This window comes from Strigops habroptila, chromosome 3 (assembly GCF_004027225.2).
Source record: "Strigops habroptila isolate Jane chromosome 3, bStrHab1.2.pri, whole genome shotgun sequence".
NCBI classification, from domain to species: domain Eukaryota; kingdom Metazoa; phylum Chordata; class Aves; order Psittaciformes; family Psittacidae; genus Strigops; species Strigops habroptila.
The window spans coordinates 54558967-54581263 of NC_044279.2; the positions used below are offsets into that span (position 1 = coordinate 54558967).

At 40.6% G+C, this 22297-nt stretch overlaps 1 protein-coding gene across 1 annotated transcript in view; it reads left to right on the plus strand.

Annotated features, from left to right (window-relative positions):
• LRP6 (LDL receptor related protein 6) overlaps positions 1 to 20728 on the plus strand; it is a 131848-nt gene extending 111120 nt beyond the window's left edge. The window contains exons 16-23 of the mRNA XM_030479714.2: positions 2596 to 2805; positions 4126 to 4251; positions 5581 to 5817; positions 8024 to 8134; positions 9980 to 10210; positions 11455 to 11591; positions 12776 to 12873; positions 14639 to 20728. Of these exons, the coding sequence (XP_030335574.1) occupies positions 2596 to 2805; positions 4126 to 4251; positions 5581 to 5817; positions 8024 to 8134; positions 9980 to 10210; positions 11455 to 11591; positions 12776 to 12873; positions 14639 to 14930 (1442 nt within the window). The 3' untranslated portion in view covers positions 14931 to 20728. The remainder of the gene's footprint in view (positions 1 to 2595; positions 2806 to 4125; positions 4252 to 5580; positions 5818 to 8023; positions 8135 to 9979; positions 10211 to 11454; positions 11592 to 12775; positions 12874 to 14638) is intronic.
• The last annotated feature ends 1569 nt before the right edge of the window (positions 20729 to 22297 follow it).

The following is a 22297-nucleotide window of genomic DNA, read 5'->3' on the forward strand; positions in this document are numbered from 1 at the left end:
ATAAATTGCTAACTGCTGAGATGTATTCCTGTGCTTAAGAATGCTGATTAATAGGCTTTTTTTGACCAGCAGAGTGATTTTTCTGCATGTTAGCTTCTTAAAAACATGCACAGTCTCTTTCTCTGTCAACTCTGTAGATGCCAATGCCCATAAAGAGGAGGAGAGCTAGAATGCCTTTTATGTGATGCAGGCCTTCTTTTCCTCCCTGTCCTTCAGGCATGCAGTTAGGACTTGGTTATGCTGCCCAAATGGGAGATCTGATTGAAGCTAACCAGATTCTTCACATGATTAAGGGGTTGTTTATGAAAAGATGACTGGAATTAGCTCCCTACCATGGAAACTATTTGGAAATTAGTTCTTCTATTCCAGAATAATTAGTGTGATTTGGAAATGTCTAATGATTCTGGAATTAAGTAATTTTTATGTGGAAATAGAATGAGCTGTGGGTGTGCCCTGGTTTTTGTATTTGTTTCATTGGTTTTTAAGTCTTTTCGTAAAAGGTATTGCTGGAAAGAGAATGGTGATGCCAGGAGACAAATCTCCTCTTAATCACATCTCCCTTTCATCTGACATTCCCAATAAAGGGGACTAGCACCCTGATGGGCCAGCTTCGGATTTTATTGTTGGTTTATGGAAGGAGGGATTTCAGTGTCTTGGTTTAGTCAGAAATAGTCAGTTACACTTGGTCACAAATATTAAAAAGAAAGATTAAGACCTTAAGGGAGTGACTATTTTAAGCTGCAGAGCTTTAGGAGCATACTGCAAAATGCTGTGCTGATTGACATAAGCATGACAGAGCAGGGCATGTACAGATTCCATTTGGGTAGGTCGAGGTCTTAGTCTTAACTATATTCCTCCTTGTCATCTTTGTATTTTTCCCTATTTCCAGCTTAGCTTTTCTTCTCCTCAAGATGCAGGTTGCTGTTTCTTACCTTTTCCCCGTACAATGAGTCATGTTCATGGGGATTAATAGACGGTTGAAGTTATTTAGTTTGACTTACATCACTCAGTCTATTAATTTCTCCATCTGTCTGGGTATAGCCTCCTTCAAAAATCCATCAACATCTTTTCTTAATCACATCATTGCTGGTGGTGTTCCAAAGCGGTGGGCGAGAGCCCAGTCTATCTTAGGATGAATATTTGAATTTCCGTGTTCCGCTTTAGATGTTACCACTTGCTAAATATTTGGAAGGTTACTTAACTTCTGAGCTCTATCTGCATTTAGTGAGAAGGAGATAAAAACACTTTTCATAGCTGAAGTTGTAGGACATCATCACTGACATATTGTTGATGAAATTCTCAACAAGCCAAAAGAACATTCTTGCTACTAAATAAAGCAGAGGGATAGAATTTACTCAAATTATAAAATCATGAAATATATGTGTCTTTTGCCCCATAACATCATTTGTATGGGTACGGTAGAGACAGGGTAGAATTTTTGTGCTGTTCAGTTGTGCCAGCATATTTTTACAGGACAAAATATAAAAACTTGGTAGAAATTTTGTAGACGAACATACGCAAAGCTATTGTCTCTTGTAGTAAAAGTGAAAACTAAGCATACCTGTGAGCCCCAATATCTGAAACACCAGGATTTATATGTAAATTTTCAAGCTGTAGCCTAAGTTTACACTATGCGATACTGTTTCAGCATTTCAAAATTGAAGCAAATTCCATATGTCTGCGAGTAATTTTCTGCTCAGAATTTGATAAACCTTACAGAATATTTTAAGTTAATGCCCATGTCATATCATGTAAAATAAAGGAAGCATGGATTAAACCTCACTCCTGAGCTCTCAGGTTTTGAATAACATACTTTCATTCTGTGTATGAGCTACGAAGTCTTCATTGGTTTTGAACAGTCTTTAATGATATCTTTAAAATAGCTGGGGACTGAGTCTTAACCATGAAACATGACAGTTCCTCTTGACTATGTTTAATGCGAAGTAATCTAGTTTAAAAGTCAGCAGATGCTCTTCAGAGGTATAAGGCCTGCCACTGGTGATTGCTACAGGAACTGAGGAAAGTAAGTCTTCACTAGGAGGAAATGAGCATTCTCAATTTAGTGTGAAAACCTTCTGAAGATAACGTAGTTGAAAAGAAAGAATATGAGCAAGTCAGAAGTCAAGCATTTACCTTAATCTCATCATTCATGTGAGAAGTACTAACTACTTTGTCTTCACTTGGATTTTATCTTGTATTAGTCAACCCAAGCTAGTAACTAATCTTATTCCCTGTTGTATGCCAAGACAAAGTAGTTAATCTCTCAAAAACAGGGTAGAAGAATGAAAAGTATTACCAATTCCCATCATATCAGTCAAAGACTGGATAGGGTCATGGAGCTGAGTGCCCAACTCCAGACAGTAAATGTATTTGAAGTGCAGAAACTGTCTTCTTGATGAAAGCTGAAAAAAATATAGATCATCTATCTGCAAAACATATCAGTCTTGCATCAGAGGACCCAGGATTGCTTGTATTTTTATAGTAGATTTACCTGGTAGTGTAGAAGTAGTAGAAAATAGTGGTGTGAGTAGTGTAGAAAATACCTGTGATTGTATTCCTGTTCATTTGAGCTAAACCACTCTTTCCCTTCTGCAGGTGCTAACCGGATCATTTTGGAAGACTCTAATATCTTGCAGCCTGTGGGACTAACTGTGTTTGAAAACTGGCTGTATTGGATTGACAGGCAGCAGCAGATGATTGAAAAGATTGATATGACTGGTCGAGAAGGACGTACAAAGGTCCAAGCTCGTATTGCGCAACTCAGTGACATCCATGCTGTAAAAGAGCTCAATATTCAGGAATACAGTAAGTGCAGTCCCTGTTTGCAAGTGCAAACAGTGCCTGCAGGGCTCGAGTCAAGGAGTGGCTGCAGAAAGATGAGCCTGTTTGGCCTTGTCACTGATCGACATCAGTACAGATCGAAGGGGCCAGAAGTTGGTATCGTTCTGTGTCTGTACATTGCCAGGGTGCAATTAAGTTTGTTTCCTTCAGGCAGTTGGCAGTGGACTGGAAATCTGTCACAAACCCAGCATCATGTTTTGTTGCTGATGACAACTTTATTGGTAGTCCCATGCAGGCACCTGGCATTTGAGTGTCTGTAGGCACAGTGGAAACGTCCTGTTATCCCTAGTAGAGGATTTTGTGGATCATGCTAGTGAGTCATTATGAGGTATTTATTTCCATTTAGACAAGCACAACTCTCAGGGCCTTTTACTAGTAGTAGACATTTCAATGGACTGCCTGCATGAAGGAAAAGTGAAGAATTTTTGTTGGTGGCAATTCGTATTGAAAGTAAATGATAGAAGAGCAATGTTGCATTGCAGAAAGGAAGTGTGTCTTAAATAACAATTTGTGTTGAAAATGGCTGCACTTTAGAAGTTTTGTGTTTACCAGGATATAGCATTTCCCCACACACATGCTTGAAACGATGGGAGCTGGATGGTTAAAGCAGTGGAGCTGCTGTCATCCTGGAGGAAATAGGCCTGGTTATTAGGCTGTGGTGCATGCCTTGGAGAAATATGTAGAAAAATGTCTGGGGATGTTTAATTAAAGCATCACTGCAGACTACTACTAGTTTTGTGTGCTATTAATCTCAGTAAATTTGTCAAGAGTTCCAAAAGAACTGTGTTGTCCTTATTAAACATTAAAATGAAGAGACATATTTATCTAGAGCATGTTAATTTGAGTTTCAGAGACAGTATGGAAGTGTCAGAATTCATAAATTAGAAAAGTTTTCTTTTTTAATGGTCTTTGATAGAGCAAATGAAATATGGAATCCAAGGCATGGTTTTGTATTACTAACACTACTATTTTTGCAGCAGAGAACTGATGCTACTTCACACAAAACCCAAAATGCGTAGACTTCTGTTTCAGTAGACCCCATGGCATGATTCTTAGTGTTTCAGATCACGGGCAGTTACTGATGTGCATCGTAATTATTGATGTGTGTAAAGGGAAAAAACACATACAAGAAAATACAATTTTTTCAGAGTTGTTTTTAGTACTGCTCTCCCCAGGGGGAAGGAAATAATGAAGGGAGTCCTGTGAGCTCAAAGAAATTACTGAGAAGTCATAAAAGAGGTGGGGATTTCTTGTCAGTACCTGTCTTTATTTTTAAAACCACAGGACAACATCCTTGTTCTCAAGATAATGGTGGCTGTTCGCACATTTGCATCGTGAAGGGCGATGGCACCACGCGCTGCTCTTGCCCAGTCCACCTTGTTCTGCTGCAGGATGAGCTGTCCTGTGGAGGTAAGTCCTTCCCATGCTCTGTCACTGAGCTCTCAGTTTCTGGGTTGTGGGGGGGTTCAATCTTTAGGGGTGGCTTCTGAGCAGAAAGAATGTGACAGTGCACCAGGTGCTGTTACACGCTTTTACATGCTTACCTCTTTGCCTTCCCCTGATAAATCTGCAAGTGTTGAGGAGTAAGAGAAAGGTTTACTAGTTCCCTGTTGAATAAGGGTTTCTGTTCACCCTCCCTCCTTAAGACCACTGAATTATTTTGACTGGATTTTTCAGCTGTATGATTTTTATTATTTCTTTTGTGTCACTCTCTATGTTCTCCTTTTTCAAATAGTGGTAGATTCTCACATTCTGGCATATTGCACCATGTCTGTGCCATTTTATTCTTCTCTGCTGTCCTCCTCAAACTCACCCTGTGCATGTCTTTCTGAACTGCAGTCCCAGAAGGGCGAGTTGCCTCCTCCATGGCGATATGGCCACTGTAGCCTACGCCCTGGTGTCTCCAAGGGTGGGGTTGAAATGGGGGAGAGGAGAGGCACTTTGGTGCTTGGGTTTTTTTGTGCCACCGTACTGAATGGATTTATTATGCAATCTTCTCGCCATCAAGGCGACGTGTGGTCTCACAACGGAACAAGAGCTAACATAATCCAGATATTTTCTCAGAGCAAGTTTAAGACCAGGCCAAAAAGGGGAGGGGAGGGGGAAGAAAGGCGGATTAAAAAAAGAGGGAAAATATCCACACTTACTTACTGCATGAGATTAACAGTTACTGTAGTAAATGTTAAATAACAGCTAACAGCTGTGTTGAGATAGCGGGACTTGACTAGATGGAGCAGTTTTTTGTTGTTTTAAAAGAATTTTGACTGAACAGAGCTGTCGAGGGCACATAACTAGACCTTGAGTCACAGTGCATCCATCTGCAGTGCATTACATCTTTTTAACATTTTCTATACAATGACAAGAAAGTGAGCCATCAGTTGTGTATACAGTGGTGTTACAGGAAAGGGAGTAGAAAAGTGTGTCGACTTTAAATGAAGCCTTTTGAATTGCTACTAAGAAAAGAGTGTAAAAGGCTGAAGTGGGAAGGGAAGAAAATAATTGGTTTGAGTGTGCAGATTTCTCTGTTTCTTTGCCTAATCAAGGTGGGCCTGCATCAGTCACATGGGGGCTCAGGATGTGCAGAAATAACCATGGGGGTGAAAGTTACCTTATGACATGGCCCGTTTATCAGCTGCGTGATAAGTGAGAGCAGCTGAGCTCTTCTTGTCCTTACCTGTCCTGATCTGCTGTTTGTTCACCTGGATTTTTAATTCTTGTTTGTTTGCTTGATTTTTAAAGAACCACCAACATGCTCCCCTCAGCAGTTCACCTGTTTCACAGGTGAGATTGACTGCATCCCGGTGGCCTGGCGCTGTGATGGTTTCACTGAATGTGAAGACCACAGTGATGAAAAGAACTGCCCGGTCTGCTCAGACACTCAGTTCCAGTGTGAAAGTGGACAGTGCATAGACAGTGCCCTCCGGTGCAATGGAGAAGCAAATTGCCAGGACAACTCGGATGAGAAGAACTGTGAAGGTACAAAGGATCTTTCAAAGTGTGATGAAAATAAAGCTGTCATGGGGACACTATGAGGAATGCCAAAGTTATTGCTGGGTAGAATTGGGAAGGATCAAAGGTTCTGCTAGTTTTTAAACTGGTCTGTTAAATGGGAAATTATTTCACAACTCCATACTTCTGTTTCTCCAACTGTGAAATGGGAATATCACTGATATCCTGCACAGTGATACAAGCTCTCTGAAAAGTACTATTAAAAGTGGTATGGTTTTGAGCTCTAAAAACCCTGTAACTGGGAGTGAATTACAAAGTGATGCAAGTCCTTGAGTAGTTTTTTGTGAACCTTGTAAAGGTCTTGGGTTTGTTTATTTTATAATACCTGAACAAAATGAAGTTAAGCTTTTCTGAGTACATGGGAATGAGAGACAGGTGAAATTTCTGGAGACTTTTTCTCCCTATAGAGCACAGCAAAAGAGAGTATTTAAGCCGTCATGACTGGGAGAAGTGCTGTTTCCAACACAATGAGAATTAGGTTCTGTTATTTTTTGGAAGGACAGGTTATGCTAGTGGAATCTGAGTGTCCTGGGTTCAGCAGTAGCAGTAATTTTTCTGGTGCAGTGCTGTGTTTTCAACTTTAGTCTGGGAACAACGCTGATAACACACCGATGTTTTTAGTTGTTGCTAAGTAATGCTTACTCCGACCAAGGACTTTCTCAGTCTCACGCTCTGCCAGGGAGGAGGGGAAGCCAGGAGGAAGCAGAGACAGGACACCTGACCCAAACTGGCCAAAGGGGTATTCCATACCACAGCGCGTCATGCCCAGTATATAAACCGGGGGGAGTTACCCGGAAGGCCGAGATCGCTGCTTGGGTCGGGCTGGGTATTGGTGGATGGGTGGTGAGCAATTGTATCCTCTCCCCTTGTTATTTCACTAATCATTATTATCACTGGTGGTAGCAGTAGTGGTTTTGTATTATACCTTAGTTATTGGACTGCTCTTATCTCAACCCGTGGGAGTTACATTCTTCCGATTCTCCTCCCCATTCCTCTGGGAGTGGGGGGAGTGAGTGAGCTGCTGTGTGGTTCTGAGTTACTGGCTGGGCTTAAACCACGACACTGAACTACTTCGCCACTCTACAATGTGAAACACGACCAAACTCACCCTCTCCCCACTGCAAAATAGTGAAGAGTTGTAGGGGCAGCTTGCAAGCTGGAAAAGCTGCCTCTTCTCTGTGTACTTTCAGTACATTTTCCTTCTTTGAAGAGACTGTCTAAGAGTCTTTGAATCAAGGCTGGTTTTCTTTCCAAAACATGGGCTCCAGCTCAAACAAAAGCATACAGACTGATGCAGAAATTCTTGTGTGATGAAAAGTGATTGTTAGCCAGATGAGATGCTGACATCTCAAAATACATTGTGCAAGTTAGCTTCCCAGTTGCCATCCAGTGATTGGAGTTACCAGACAAGGGGCTGTTTATCACCTTCAGAGTGGCCCTGTTATTCAGAGTGTTCAAGTTGATTATAGAAAAGCCTTTACTTTAACTGCTTAGTTCAACTGAAATCAGAAAGAATTTCTGTATTTATGAGAAACAGGAGGCAAAAATATGTGTAAACAACAGCAGCCAGCACCTTGCCTGCAGCACCTTTTTTCCCAAAGCAGTGGTTTAGTTTTCGAACATACTGGCAAAGCTCCAGTTTTATCTCCTGTCTTTCATTGCATTTTCAAAACATAATGTCAAGTGAAATATATTGTCTCCTGATCAAGGAGTTTTCTGGTTTACAGGAAGAACACAAGGACATTGAGAAACCACATTTATCTTTCTTAAACAATTTTATCATCATGGTTTGGCAGATTTGTTTTTAATAACTTAATTCTTCTCCTTTATATTGCAGTAAATGCTTAGAATTGGAGATTGTTATAGTAATTTTGCAATAACCATGTCCTGGCATAAGCACCTGTGTTCTCAGTAGCCTTCTGCTTCAGAGTTATTTTAGTCCAGGTAGCTTTATCTTGTAGTGTCCTTACTGTATACAGGCAGTGAGGACACAGGTACCCACTGTGCAATATCCCCAACAGAACACCGAATCACTTTCCCTGCATGGTTGGCATGAGGGACTTAGCAGCAGGCTAAGCTTTCCCAAGATACTCCTGATTGTATGCTTTGGTGTCTTGGTTTCTTAATCATTTTAAGAAGTCTTTGATACTGACTTGTGGGGTTCTCTTTCCAGTGCTTTGTTTAACTGATCAGTTCCGCTGTGCCAGTGGGCAGTGCATCGGGAAAAGCAAGAAATGTGATCACAACCTGGACTGCAGTGACAGCTCAGATGAGCAAGGATGCTGTAAGTGTAAAGCCTGAGACTAGAGACTTGATTGCAGCATCTAAAATTTGTTTCTTACCTTCTCTATGAGTCAGATTTTATTCTGCCAACCAGACTGAATTAATTATTCCATAATGAATGCTCGCGTTTATAACTGCTGTCATGCAATTAATGCATAATATGGTGGAATAGGAATAACAAAAATAACTAGTATTCTGAATGAGTAGTCTCCAAGGCACAGAGTAGGCTAGTAATTTTCCCACTTACGTTCTTACACTTTTAAAAGAAATAAAAGGTTTGTTTTCCTAAAAGCTGTTAGTATGCTGTATTGGAATAGTGTTCATAAAAAATGTAGCAGCGTGAGGCTTTCGTACATAACTGCTCTGCTTCATGTTTTCCTCATCCAGAGAATTGATAGCAAGTGGTTTTAGAATCAGAGGACCACTCTGTTTATAGAGTAAGCCTCCTAAAATTTCCTTTGTATCTTGAAAAGATGTAATTCTGAACTTGATTTGTGATTTGTAACATGTCATGTCCCCTACCTTGAATTCTTCAGGGCTCTGCAAGAAAACCACTGCCTTTAGAATTCCAACTTGAAAGTTCATTTTCACTGTTGGTGCCTTAAAAGAAATTGCAAACAGGGACATCTCTTCTTGTGTTAGAGATCTGTGTATCATGGTTGACACACATAACTTGAAAATGCAAAGCCAGAGTTGGACCTTTAAACTTAAGGAGTAATAGGAGATGTTCTGTCATGTGATCAAGTCTTTAGTGACATTATCACAGACATGTATAGTTATGTTTATTATAGTTCATATATTTCCTGGTTTTGTAACAGATGATGGAAAACTAGCCCACCCAGAATAAGATTGCAGTTTTCACTGTCCCCCTTCCAGTGTGATCAGAAGTCTGTTTACTTATCTCTTTAGACTCTGACAAGCTGGTTAAAATGTGGGTTTGGTGTTCAGGGAGAAGAAAATGTGTTGAGGAAAAGACTTTCAGTAATGGATAGGATGTAAAACACTGACTAGAACAAGAAAATACTTTAAAGTCTGCTTTTCTTGTCAAATTCGTGAAGCACAGGCAGGGGGTTGTCATTTATTCCCAGAAATATCACTGCTTAGAATTGGTATTGTCAGGAAAGCCACTCATTTTGACTGTTGAATAATCATTTCAGGCACAGATTCCTCATAAGGATGGGGTATATAAAGCTGATGCTCAGCTATATCTGTAACCATCAGCGTGGGTCAGATGTGGAGCATGTTAGGTAGTTTAATAAATAGCAGAAAACACAAAATTTATCATTGATGCATCACCTCTACTGTTCAGCATAAGTGAATGTTACACAGTTGAGAAAAGGGAGTGCCAATGTGTTACACTGAGTGATAAACTAGGTGCTTATGTGATGAGGTGCAACATGAAAAATAGTTGTCATCGTCTTTAATGACAAGAAAAAGCATAACTGGAGTCCCCAGCACAGTGCCATCTGGAGTCATGGCTGCAGGTCTTGTTCATCAAGTTCAATGGATAGCCCTGCCTATCAGCATGAAGCAAGATCAGGACCTGGTTTATCACCCCCTACAAATGCATGTACTGTATATTTCCTATAATTTGTGATTCAAAAACCTCTTTGCATGTGTGGAGGTCATCCATATGCACGGGTAGCTCTTATGGACACTCAGAGTCTTAAACAGACCTGCCCCAGAGCCTGTTTGTTCCTACCATATATTAATTTGAAAGCTGTTGTCTGCCTACAGAAGAGGAGGCTTTTATTTTTCCTGTGTGAAAAGATGTCAGTAAAATTGATGTTGGTACATGAAGCTTTTGCATTAACTTATGTGGCTTGATTTTCCTTTTTGCTTTTAGACACAACGGAGGAGCCCGCGCCACAGCCCAACAACACAATAGGCTCCATCATTGGTGTGATCCTTACAGTTTTTGTGGTTGGAGCAATGTACTTCATCTGCCAGAGGGTGTTGTGCCCACGCATGAAGGGAGATGGGGAAACAATGACCAATGATTACGTGGTGCATGGACCAGCCTCTGTACCTCTTGGTTATGTGCCTCACCCAAGCTCTTTGTCAGGGTCTCTTCCTGGTGAGTAAATGGTGTGATCCTTTTCCTGCTCTGTGACACCACATAGTTGTAGCTGAGGATACTATGCATGAACGCATAGGAAACCTCCATTCCAGATGCATAATTCTTGGAAGCTGTTGGAAGCCAGGTCTGTCAAGGCTTGTCACCATCTTTCGTTATAAAAATGAACTGCTGTTCTACCTATGCTATTCACAAGCATTTAGATACTTAGCAGAACTGCAAGATCAAATAGATACGCATACCATGGGAGTTCTCTTCTTTTGCCACTAAAGCCGCCTATTTTCGGACTATTACAGTGTCAGCAAAGTGTCATGACAGTGCAGGGTGAAGCTACACAAAGTTATATTCATAGGAGTTCAAACATTATGTAATTATTCTCATTAGATTTGTAGACCGGGTTTGTATGCTCATGAAACTTCTTGTAAGGTCTGTAATGACCAGCAGTAACTGTGGTCTTGGCTTATTTCTTTTGATGATGATGCTTCCAACACAAATCCAAGCACATGATGATGCAGATGTTTGAAAAGTAAGACATAACTGCAATGTTGCACTTAATTTATATACATTGCTTCCGTATATATTGATTCAATATGCACTTGTGGCTTTGGATTCAGCAGGTTCCAGTCAGAACATAGAGGTTCTGTGAGGCTGTTGCAGGGTTAAAGTAATACACTAAATTTCTTTGCTTTCTGTAATAACCTGCTTTCATAAAGAGTCCTTGAGCAGAATCCTCACTATTATTTTGAGCACAGTGGCATACCTCTCCATTTCCTGCTTGGACTCTCTGCCAGCATGCTTCAGTCCAGTAGCAAAAGCTCACTTAATATTGTCAAAATGAAAGAACACAAACCTTCTCTGCTCACACAAATTTCAGTTGCTCAGTTGAGGTGGTCAGAGTCAGTTTCATATTTTATTCTGAGGCACAGAAATAGTGTCTGAATGCTCATTCTCTCAAGCCTTTTCCAGCTATTCAAGTGAAAGAAATCTCTTTCTCTTCACACAGCTCTAGTTTAGCCCAGTACCAAGTCCTGCAGTTGAGTAGCTGAAACACAACATGCTTATTCCCTGACAGTCTTCATTCTAGTTGTCCATCAGGGAGCACTGAATTTGCTCTTAATACTGAGACAATTCATTTCGGTTTTAGGAGTTGTGCTTATACTGCTGTTATCCTCCAGATCATTTTTAAGCTTTCTTTTCTGTTTGCTTCAAAGAATTGAATGTTGACATATATCTTTGTTCTTCAGGGATGTCTCGAGGTAAATCTGTGATCAGCTCCCTCAGCATTATGGGAGGGAGCAGTGGGCCACCCTATGACAGGGCCCATGTCACTGGAGCCTCTTCCAGTAGTTCTTCAAGTACCAAAGGCACTTACTTTCCTCCAGTAAGTCATTCTATTATTCATAGACCTTTAATAACTTTCAGGGAAGTGCCAGAGTATCTCTGAGAATAATTAATTGACAGATGAATGTTCTGTTTAAAATTTCTATCTTAATAAACTTGTTGGAATATGGAGTGAGTGATTTTCAAAGGAAAGGGAGAGGAGATTGTCTTTTTACAAAACAGATAGGAATTTTCTGTTAATTTTAAAAAGTTGAGAGAGATGAGTGCCTGAATAAGATGTTAGATTGAACATCAGGGGAGATGAAAAATCCCTATAAAAGTTGAGCATCTCTGGCAGAGTGATCTCCTTTCATTATACTCTGCCATGTGCCTCTGGAGGTAAAACTATGGCTGATTCTGTATAGACCTTTCAAGGAATTAAAATGAAATTTTGTGTCACGTGTCTTGCAAGTGACAGGTAAATAAACAAGTGTCTTGCAACTCCATAGCATTCCTCTAGTCACAAATGGGTAGTGTGCTGCACTAGATGCTATATAGAAGTTGGTACCAGCCGTAGAGGGCTCCCTGTCTCTTTACTTCTAGCATCTGTGGTTGTTGTTTTAGATGTTTTTATATGACGTTCCCAAGCCACTATCGAGTGTTAGAGTTACATGCTTGGTTGGTGCAGGCTGAAAACTGTGTTTCAGTTCTGAGAATCAAGCCATCATGTTACATCTTTATATTAATCAAAATACTGTTTGTGCAGTAAGAGCATGTCTGTATAGGGAAAAAATACTTGCCTCGGACAGTGCACTGCAAGTATTATAAACAGCATAAGACTTGGGGACTACAGCTAGTGGGAGCAGACATCTGCCAGTTTGCCTAGGGCAGTGGTATCCCTAGTGATGATATAGTATTGAACGGCTAGCTTCAACTTTACTTTTGAGCGCTGAGTATGTCAAAATAGCAACAGCAGTCAGCATTCTTTGAGAAGAGCTTAGTAACAGCTTCTGTGGGAATGGTAACCAGCATTTCCAGTGTCTATTAAAGAACTGGGGATTAAACGGAAGAAAAATCCTGTTTGTTGGGAGGGGCTATGCATGCATTCTGAACTTAATGTTCCTATTAAACAGCACTAAAAAGAAAATTGATGAACCGCTATTTTCTTGTCTCCATTTTAAAAGAAGATAAAAATCTTTTTTTTTTTTTAATTAAACTGTGGCTTTTTTCTTTTTTTCTCCTTAGATTTTGAACCCACCACCATCACCAGCTACCGAACGTTCACATTATACCATGGAATTCGGGTATTCTTCAAACAGCCCATCCACTCACAGATCCTACAGGTAATTACTAGTACAATAGCATCCTTCAGGATAAAAGCAGTTACTGGAGAAAATGCAGAAGAAAGGCAGCCTTTGCTCCAGAGGAATTGCAATCAAAGGCTCTAATTCTGCAAGCACTAAAATAGGTGCTTAAGTGGGTTCACACATATCACCTCACTGAAGCACGCGTGTTAGTGCAGAGGTAAATCGTGCAGGAAGTAGGTTAGTGATACACCTCTCAGGTATATTGCTTTAGGAGGAATGACAACACTCATCACAAAATTAGCTAAATGCCAAAAGAATCCTGGTACCATGATAACTTTGAGCCAAAAATACTTACCCTGGAGTGAGCTCTGCCTTTTTTTAGCCTTCTGTCATAAATAATTTCTTATGGAATTATCAGAAATGATAGACAAACACCATGCAGAGGAGAGTTGGCAATAAAAAGGCTAGTAGGTTGGAAGTAACAATATTATGGCCTAATTAAAGCACCAAAATTCTAGTTTGACACTTAAGGGTTAATATCTGGAAAAGGTTGCTAACCTTTTGCTTATTTTCTCTGACAAATATGTATGGGCATGCAAGCTTTATCTCTGTTGACTTGAATGTATCTTTCCTACCTTCCCTGTAAGATGCTAGAGTTCATTATCATTTTATAACTAATTACCAGAAATAAAGAAAGAGACACCTACTACCCAAGGGTGTAAAGGTTCCCCTCCCAAATCACTTGAAGATCTAGTCAGTAAGAAGAGAGCACTCCATTTGTCTATTGAAAGAAATGCCTCCCTAACACAGAGCCTTTGGGGGCTTCTGGATAATGAGGTCTCTCGGGCTGATAAGACATCTCTTCTCCATTAGCAGAAAATATGGCCTCTGTTGTGCAGAAGGTCAGACCAGATGTTTATAATGATGCCTTGCAGCCATATGAAAAATCTTTTAAAATGATGAGTAATTTTCTAATGAAAGAAACCCAAATTTTGGCACCAGCATGAATCACACTGATCGCTGGTTAGCTGATGGGTCTTTTTGTATTATAAATGGAATTAGGGATGTAGAGTAGGGTTGAATGTTTTCCAAATGCTTCCCTATCCAAAAATAAACTCTGGCCTTGCTGCTTCTGATCTTCCCATCTTTCCTAACATTCTGACTTGAATATAGAGGAGCTGCATGCCCACCCGCCCCCGACAACTGACCATAGTGTTGGTAGTTGTAGCTACCAAGCACCTCTTTTTCTAGTTTGTTTTATTTAAACTACCTTGGGCTTATTTTAAAAGATGTTTTGTGGTAGCAGCCTTTGGGAGTTCCATCCCAGAAGTGATTCTCCTGACTGCTGTGAATGTGCCAGGCAATTTTAAGTCTCCCTGTCTGGTTTTGGAAGTATCCATAAATTGCGTAATGGAAACAGACTATCTTCTCCATATAATTGCAACACAGTTATTTCACACATGCACACAATCCCTATGCCCTTCGTGCCCCACTGTCTAAGGAGCAACTTCTTCTACTTAAAATAAGTCCTTAGGGAGCCTGTTGTCCATAGATGATTGATAATTATCATCCCTTTCAGTAGTTGCTATAGTTTGACGGACACTGTAGTGCAAAGGTGAGCCTTCTGCAGGGGAGTTAAGTGTAAGGCAGAGAGAAGAACATGATGCTGTCTACTCCAGAGGTTGACCTACTCTCTGTTTCCACCTTGGCTTACCCACACTCACTTGCTCGCGGGCGTGTTGCCCGAAATGCCCAGTCTTTCTATACGCCAATGCTTCTCCCATGCATCTCCCCACTGCAGCTACAGGCCTTACAGCTACCGTCACTTTGCACCTCCCACCACGCCCTGCAGCACAGACGTCTGTGACAGTGACTATGCCCCCAGCCGAAGGGTCACAGCAGCGACGGCCAAGGGCTATACCAGTGACTTGAACTATGACTCGGAGCCTGTCCCCCCGCCACCCACCCCCCGCAGCCAGTACCTGTCGGCGGAGGAGAACTACGAGAGCTGCCCACCTTCCCCATACACAGAGCGGAGCTACTCCCACCACCTCTACCCGCCACCGCCATCCCCCTGCACGGACTCCTCATGAGGGGGAGCCCCCCCACCCCATCATCCGCCTCCGCTGTGAAAGTGTAAATACAAAGCGTTCTACTGGGGAGGGGGGAGGGAGCTCTCGGCGAAGGATGAGGGAGGACAGTGTACAGTTAAATGTTATTAAATGGGGTGGAGGAATACTGAAGATATTTGTACAGAAGAATTAAAGAAAAAAAAGGATATTTATATATTTTCTTAAACAGCAACTGCTGCTTGTGCCATAAGAAGAAAAATTTTTGTATAAAAGAACCCAGACATTTGTACAAAAAGGTTTTATTTTTGCAAATGGAACACAAAAACATGCCTTAATCCAGTGAAGTGACTGAGCACATAAGGAAATGGAAGGACCGGGATGTGTTACTTGTCCACCGAGGTGATACGTGGGGTTTGTCAATACCAAAAATGTTTAAATTAATTAAGAATAAAAAAGTCCGTCTCAGAGCAGCACACCATAGATACTTGGAAGTAGCCAAATAACCTCTATGTTAACTACAGAGGGCCAGCAACTAAAGTTAAACTTGAAAACGCAGTCAGGACAGATATTAACCTTGCACAAAGGGCTTTGTTTTCTACAGGAATACAGCAATCGTAGCAGTGAATCCAGAAAAATAATCACATGCTTTTTTAAATGAATACACCTCTGTTTTTCCTTCATGCATTTACCAAACTAGAGCGTTTAGAGCTCTCTCCTTGCTTTTGGAATTTCAATGATTTTTTTGTTGGGTATATTTTAAAGTTTGCTTCTTTTTTATCCTGTTGAGCTTTTCCCATCTTTTCTGCATCCTTTCTTCCTGCCTGTGTCACTTTAAATCATGATATCCTTATTTAAAGTACTGCTAGAACTGGGCTGCTGTAAATTCTGTTTTTCTCCTAATTAGCCTTGTCATGCAGAGTATCATGCTATACATGGTCTTCTTCACTTTGCCAACACGGTGGGATTCTGTTTTGTACCAGGTCAGTACGATTTTCACGTAATTGACAAGGGTAATATGCATATACCTGAATGATTTTTAGTCCCCTAAAAAAGAAAACCTTATTTTGACCTAGTGCCCACAAAATGTCAAATATTTTTATACCACATATAATATAGACAGCATATTTATAAACTATAAATTTAACCATGGATTGTTAGTTTTACTGTAAATGAATAATATATCCTTGCAGTACTTTCAGTGTATATTGATATCACAGTATACAAATCATATATATAAATATATATATATTATTTTTTCCCGGTAAGGAAGCATTTAACTTTCAGTGGAACAACTGTCCATAAAAAAAATAGATGTTTTGATCATTGGAAGGGGTTCCCGTGCTGTATTAACTGCTCATGATTTCTTTGTGTTAGGTAAAGCCAGTTTTTCTCAGTATGATTTTGACATACCTCCTCTTTTGCGTGGTGTGAGTTTAATACTTTAGTATTAACCACTGTGAATGTCAAATTTTAAGATATTCTTAACCAAACCATTTTATATTCGCATCTCTATTTTTGTATATTATCATATTTAGCCCCTTCTCCCGTCAGCCTCACCATGGTGATTTTGACAGGGAGAGTATATAATCAAGTGAAAACATTATTTATGTAGGTTGAGGGGCAACCTAGGATATTATTAACTTCTCTTTGACTCCAGTGCAGTGTTTTCAATTTGCTTTGACTGTAGTGGAGCTCACAGTATATCTGATCTTAGATGGCATTTTGCATTTGCACCTTCTGTTGACATCAAATCCATTGAAGGTGCTCGATGCCTTCAAAGACTGGCCCTCTGAGTCTTCTCTTTCAAGACAAAGGTACTGAGGAGCTTCTGCCTCCTAGCCTTCGGGCTGTAGGGGTTTAACAACTCCTCAGAGGTGCCATTTGGGCTTTATTGTTCTCTGTTGCTTGTTTCCCAGCCAGTTTCAACTAAAAGAGAAATAATCTGAAAATGTGGCATGGGCTTTAATTCATGCTGTTGACAGAATTGGTGACAAGTAAGTCTTGCTGCCGCTCATGTGGATACTGGAGCGTCACTTGGTTTCAGCTCCAAGGAAAACCATGGCATTGCGATTCCAGCTGTAATAAAGAGTCTTCCTAGTAGTCCAAGATACCTGAGGAAGCTATAAAAAGCCTTGGTGGTCTCCAGGCTATCGCAGTTGATCCTTGGATCTGGCATACTAAGTGGTTTTTTTGCCCAGCTTCATTCTAGGTATCTAGGAAATGTGGTAGCTGTTCGTCTGGCTCTTCCTTGCTGGTGAAGAAGCTTGATTGTGTTCTCCAGCAGGATGGATGTTGAGGAGGGTATTGTGAACTATAAGGGAACTCAAAACCATTTATATGAAGGGGGGAGGGCGGGAGTGTCGGGCGGGGGGTGTTGAGGCTGGCACGCCAATGAGAATTAGAAACTTCTCTGTTGTTTACATTTTTTCATGTGCAGCATTCCGTGTGGGGTTCACATGTGGAAACTTGCACTAATGAACTCAGAAGAATATTGCATTGTTGTATCTCAGTCCAAGTGCTTGTACTGCGATGGCAATGGTCTCTTCTTGCAAAATACTTATTTTCAGTGTGCCAATTTCTGTTTGAAAAACTCTAAGGTGGTTGAGCTTAAGGAGTGGTATCCTCTTTCTGGTGTGGCTTCCTCTTGGAGAGGCTTCCTGCAGGTAAATTCATGTGTTACTTACAGCAAGGGTGCTTTGGAAGATAAACGTTCTCTGCATATGGATCATGCTGCCTGCCTTCTGTGCTGCTGGTTTACAGCCGTACATAACTCAGCTGAAGTCAGAAGGGGTGGACATATAATTCAGCGTAGGATTTGACCAAGTCTTTTTGATACCTGCGTGTTAGTTTGTGCATCAGGTATTTTGAGTGATCTGCCTCTGGGAGGTTCATGTGAAGAGAAGGAAGGTGGACAGGCTGTGTTTTTCCACTGAAGATGACCAGCATAGAGAGCAGGCTGTTTCTCATCTGGACTAACCAAAGAATTTATTCTGTGGGAAGCAGTGTTCTGCCTTTACAAGTACATGTGTTTTCCCAGTAAATCAAGAGTAAAATGCTTTTAAAGTTGATGATCTGTGAAGTTCCTCTTGGGTGGATCTCCAAATTACAAAAGCATTGATGCAACTAGTGTGCATACCTGACACACTCCCAGTGGATAAACCATACATAGACTGATTGAACATGGGACTAAGCAATTTTGCTCTGTTCCACTCCACCACCGAGCCAGTCATGATTCATACTCTCTCTCCTTCCCTCAATGAGGATCATGCTTCTCAAACTGATAGATGTTAGGGTTTTGGATAATGCACATATGTCAGGCCAAGGAGATGGCTAAAGTGGGTTTGTAGCATTAGCATGGAAGTGGTCTCACTGATGTCAGTGAAACTGCTGCTTGTCTTTTAAGCTAAGCACAGATGTCCTTATCTTACAGCATCAGGTACATACACAGTAAGGCATTAGCACAAGTACTCGTTGTGTGCTTTTTCCTCTCTGTAGACATCTGGAGAGTGTTCCTAGCTGTCTATCTGGTAATGGAAATAGCTGGCATGCTCAATCAGGAAAGGAACACTCCTTTGTATTTTTTCAAGAAAGAAAACAGAAGGGACATTACAGCATAATTTGTTGAAAACTAACCTTTTCAGGTTCAACAGAAGCCTAGCCTTTTAAATGGCAACATTAATGAGACCTCATCTTCTGTTTTAAAATCATACCTGCCATGTCATACTGCATACATTCCATGCCTTCCTCATTTCTCCACTGCTTTTGGATACCAAGGTATTTATTGGAAAAGAACTTCGATACGATAAATGGAACATGCACATAGAATTTGTGTTTGAAATAACTATTACCATGAATATAAATTCATGCAACCTGTGCATATACATTAAATGAAATATTTACAGTAATACAAATGAGCCAGTGGATATCAAAGGATTCATTTTGCTGTGAGTTGTAACTTTCAGTATTGTAAATTCTAGATTACTGCCATAACATTTTTCCCCACCACGTGCATGTAAAAGTACATGTATGCAGGTACTCGTATCTTTGATAATGTGAATTTACCCAAAGCTAATGTTTTTCTCTGTTGTGCATCCACATTCACACACCCCCACTGGCAGGTTGAGCCTGCCTGCCTTTCAGAGTGCTAATGCTGAATGAGGTCCTGCAGTTTCACGTAAACTGGACTTCTTTTGGCCAGGTTGTAGGAGAGACAGCAGAATACTTGCTGCTTTAAACCTGAATAGTTACTGCCCTGTCATACCAGACAGGAGAGGAAGCACATTTTTTTTATACTGTTCCCCTACTTTTGGAGTCCATTTTGCAGATGAGTACTACTCTTCTGTTTTCTGTAGTTACATAAAAATTGATCTGTTAAAGTTACACTAAAACTGCTTGACGTGGCAGGTTCTGCAATCCACTGCAAGTGAAGGTGCATGCAGAAAATCCCTATTTATTGCACTAATGGACTTTGGTGTTCAGTTGTGCATTGCTTCTCAATTTGTTATAGCCTCTTCTCTAGAGATGGCTCGATTGGTGAGTCTTAAACACAGATTCAGTTGTTTTATTTAAAGCAATTATGCCTGTGCTAAAATGAAGAAAAGGCCACTGTCTTGAATATCGAGTATTTCCATTCCTTATTGCTTGGCAAATCTCCTTCGGTTGATTGATTACCCCCATTCTGGGGGAAACTGCTTGAACTACAGAACTGCCTGGTCACACATGCTGTTGAGTCCAACTGACTTCTTCAAGATATCTCTTAAGAAATAACCAATCGCTTCTTTTCCTGACATTTTTGTCTTGAGCATGTTTGTCACACAGTATTGTCATGGACAGAATCTGTGTTTGAACATGTACTGTGCATGTAACAGATTACTTATTATTTCTACAACAAAAAAATAGCTGGCTTATTGGGTGCAAAAATAATTCGAACATTGTTATTTAGAAATTGCTTTCTTAGCAATTAGGATTATTGCTTGGAAATTAACTTTGAAATTAAGGTGGCAGAAGCATCTTGAAAATAAGTTAGGAATGACCTAATAACTTGAAAATGGCTGCAACACGTTCCATTTCTTTCTAAAAGAAGCCAAACAAAATACAGTAGTGATCCAAAATGGGCAGTTTCTTTTCTTCTCATCTTCAAAAAGGGCAGCTCAGTGGATGATGCCAGTGTAGCACGTAGAGGGCTGGGGTGATCCACTGCAGAACTGTGCAGGGCAGACAAGTGAACTGTCCATATTCCATTCAAGCCAGAGATTGTATTAGTAGCAGGCAGTGTGATTGTTACCATGAAACTATTGGAGAGCAGTTTTGTTCTCCTCTTTTAAATGAACAAGGAACAGCTTTGAAGTCCTGATTAAAATGGCTGTAGCCTTAAGCCAGGCAGTTAACAGTCAGCCAGGGGAAACAAAAGTGTCTTTTTGTGAGGAGGATACCACCAGGCTTAAGCTGAACTAGCCTTGTTTGCAAGTGAAGGATCTGGTGCTGCTTTCAGATTTTTAATCTTGTGTTTTGTTTTGTTTGTTCTTTTTTGTAAGCTTTAATCACTGTTTGTCATTGTCTTAAAGCCAGCTGGTATCTCTTGTTCATCAACTTTGGTACGATGGTGCTTTGCAAGGATGTATTTATATTATAATGACCAACATTTGGTCAGCCCTGTTCACTCATTCACTAACCTTTTTTTTTTTTTTTTGTAAAATAAAGTGCTTTACTTGTAAGGTGTATATAAACCTTGTACAAAAATCCTTTCCAATTATTACTATAAACTGAGTTGTAACAAATGAAATGTTGATTTTTATAATAAAACTAAGAGTGAAAAAGGAGAGGCACTCTTCATTTTGTTTCAGCATCTGGAGGGCAGGTGATTAAAGATAGAAGTCCATGTGTGTCTTAGCACATTCTGGCTTTTATGGAGAGCAAAGTTTTCTGATGCTGTAGGCAGACTCTGCAAAAACTGATGCATTTGCCCAAAACACATCATTGACTTCCAGCAGTTCTGTGGGCTTCTGTTGTTCTGCAATGCAACTGGATACACTTTAAAGCTAAAAGTCTCCATTATTGAGCACTTAGATTGGTTTGCAGGATAAAACAAACCAGACAATTTTACCAAATAAAACCTGATCAGACTAGAGATGCCTGGTGGTTATTTTGGAGACTGCTGATCTTCCGATCTGTATCAAAATGTTTGGAAAGAGAGAAGTTTTAACTTTAAAATGTAAAAGAAATTCCCCCACCTCCCACCCGCCCCCATTCTGTTGCTGTAACAAGAAATTGGATAGGAAGCAGTCCTGAGTTAAGCTCAGCACAGGAATTCCCACTCGACTTGCATCCACTGGTTGTGGGGAAAAAACCTTTTTACAGAGATAATGGTGGGGTAATGGTTGGACTTGATGATCTTAAAGATCTTTTCCAACCCAGTTGATTCTATGTGTCATATCTCTGCCAGTTATCATAGATGATGACTCCATCTCCAAAGATAGCAGAGCTGCTGAAATCATAGTAAGGGACACTGGAGTATTTTCCATCATTTAAAAAAACACTCCCTGCATGTCTGAGAAACGACCACTTGGAAGTCTGAAAAAAAATTGATTTCCTTTGCATGATTCTGTGTTTTTCTTTGCACCCATCCACATGAGCAGAGGTGACTGCCAGTGCTGGAGTCCTGCCACAGTTTTATGCTAGAGGAGGAATAACACACTGCAGCTTTGTTTTGGTAGTGGGAAGAACCCTTCATTAAGAGCGTAAACCTGAGATTTGGGTTTTTTTGATCCATCAGTATTGGCAGCACTTCCCTCAGAAGGTGAGAATGTGAAAGCACAGGCTTGTTCCTGGAGGGGAACTGCCAAACGTGTTTAACCTGTTATTTCATGGAGAAGATCTTGTAGCTAGCTGAGAAACCTCTGCCTGGGAATCAAGGCATGTTTGGCAGAACTGTCTACTGTAAAGCAGGCACCTGAGAGGGGGAAGTTTCACCTTGTATTAAACCTGCTGCGTGCAGCACCTATTCCTGCACCCCCCTTTCCAAGTGTATCAGGTTGGGAATGTAAGATAAATGTTGCTGGGCTTAGTATCTTTTTAAACAGTAAAACAAAACAACAAAGTTATTTGTCCTGTAGAAACTGCACGTCTGGGTAAATAAGTTTTACCTTGCCCTTGATCATGACAAGACCTATGATTGCAGCTAAATGAAAACTCTATAAAGAAGATGGGGAGCTGATGGTCCTCTGCTGTTTGCAAAGTCTGTTGTATAAAGAACCTGCTTAGTAGGAAAGGTCTAATGGTTGGGTTACCTGGCTTGGTGTGGCACAGTGGTGATCTTACCACAGCTTTGCTTTCACAGCAGGATACCTTTTCCATGAGTTTAAGGGGAATGCTCTGCAGGGACTATGAAG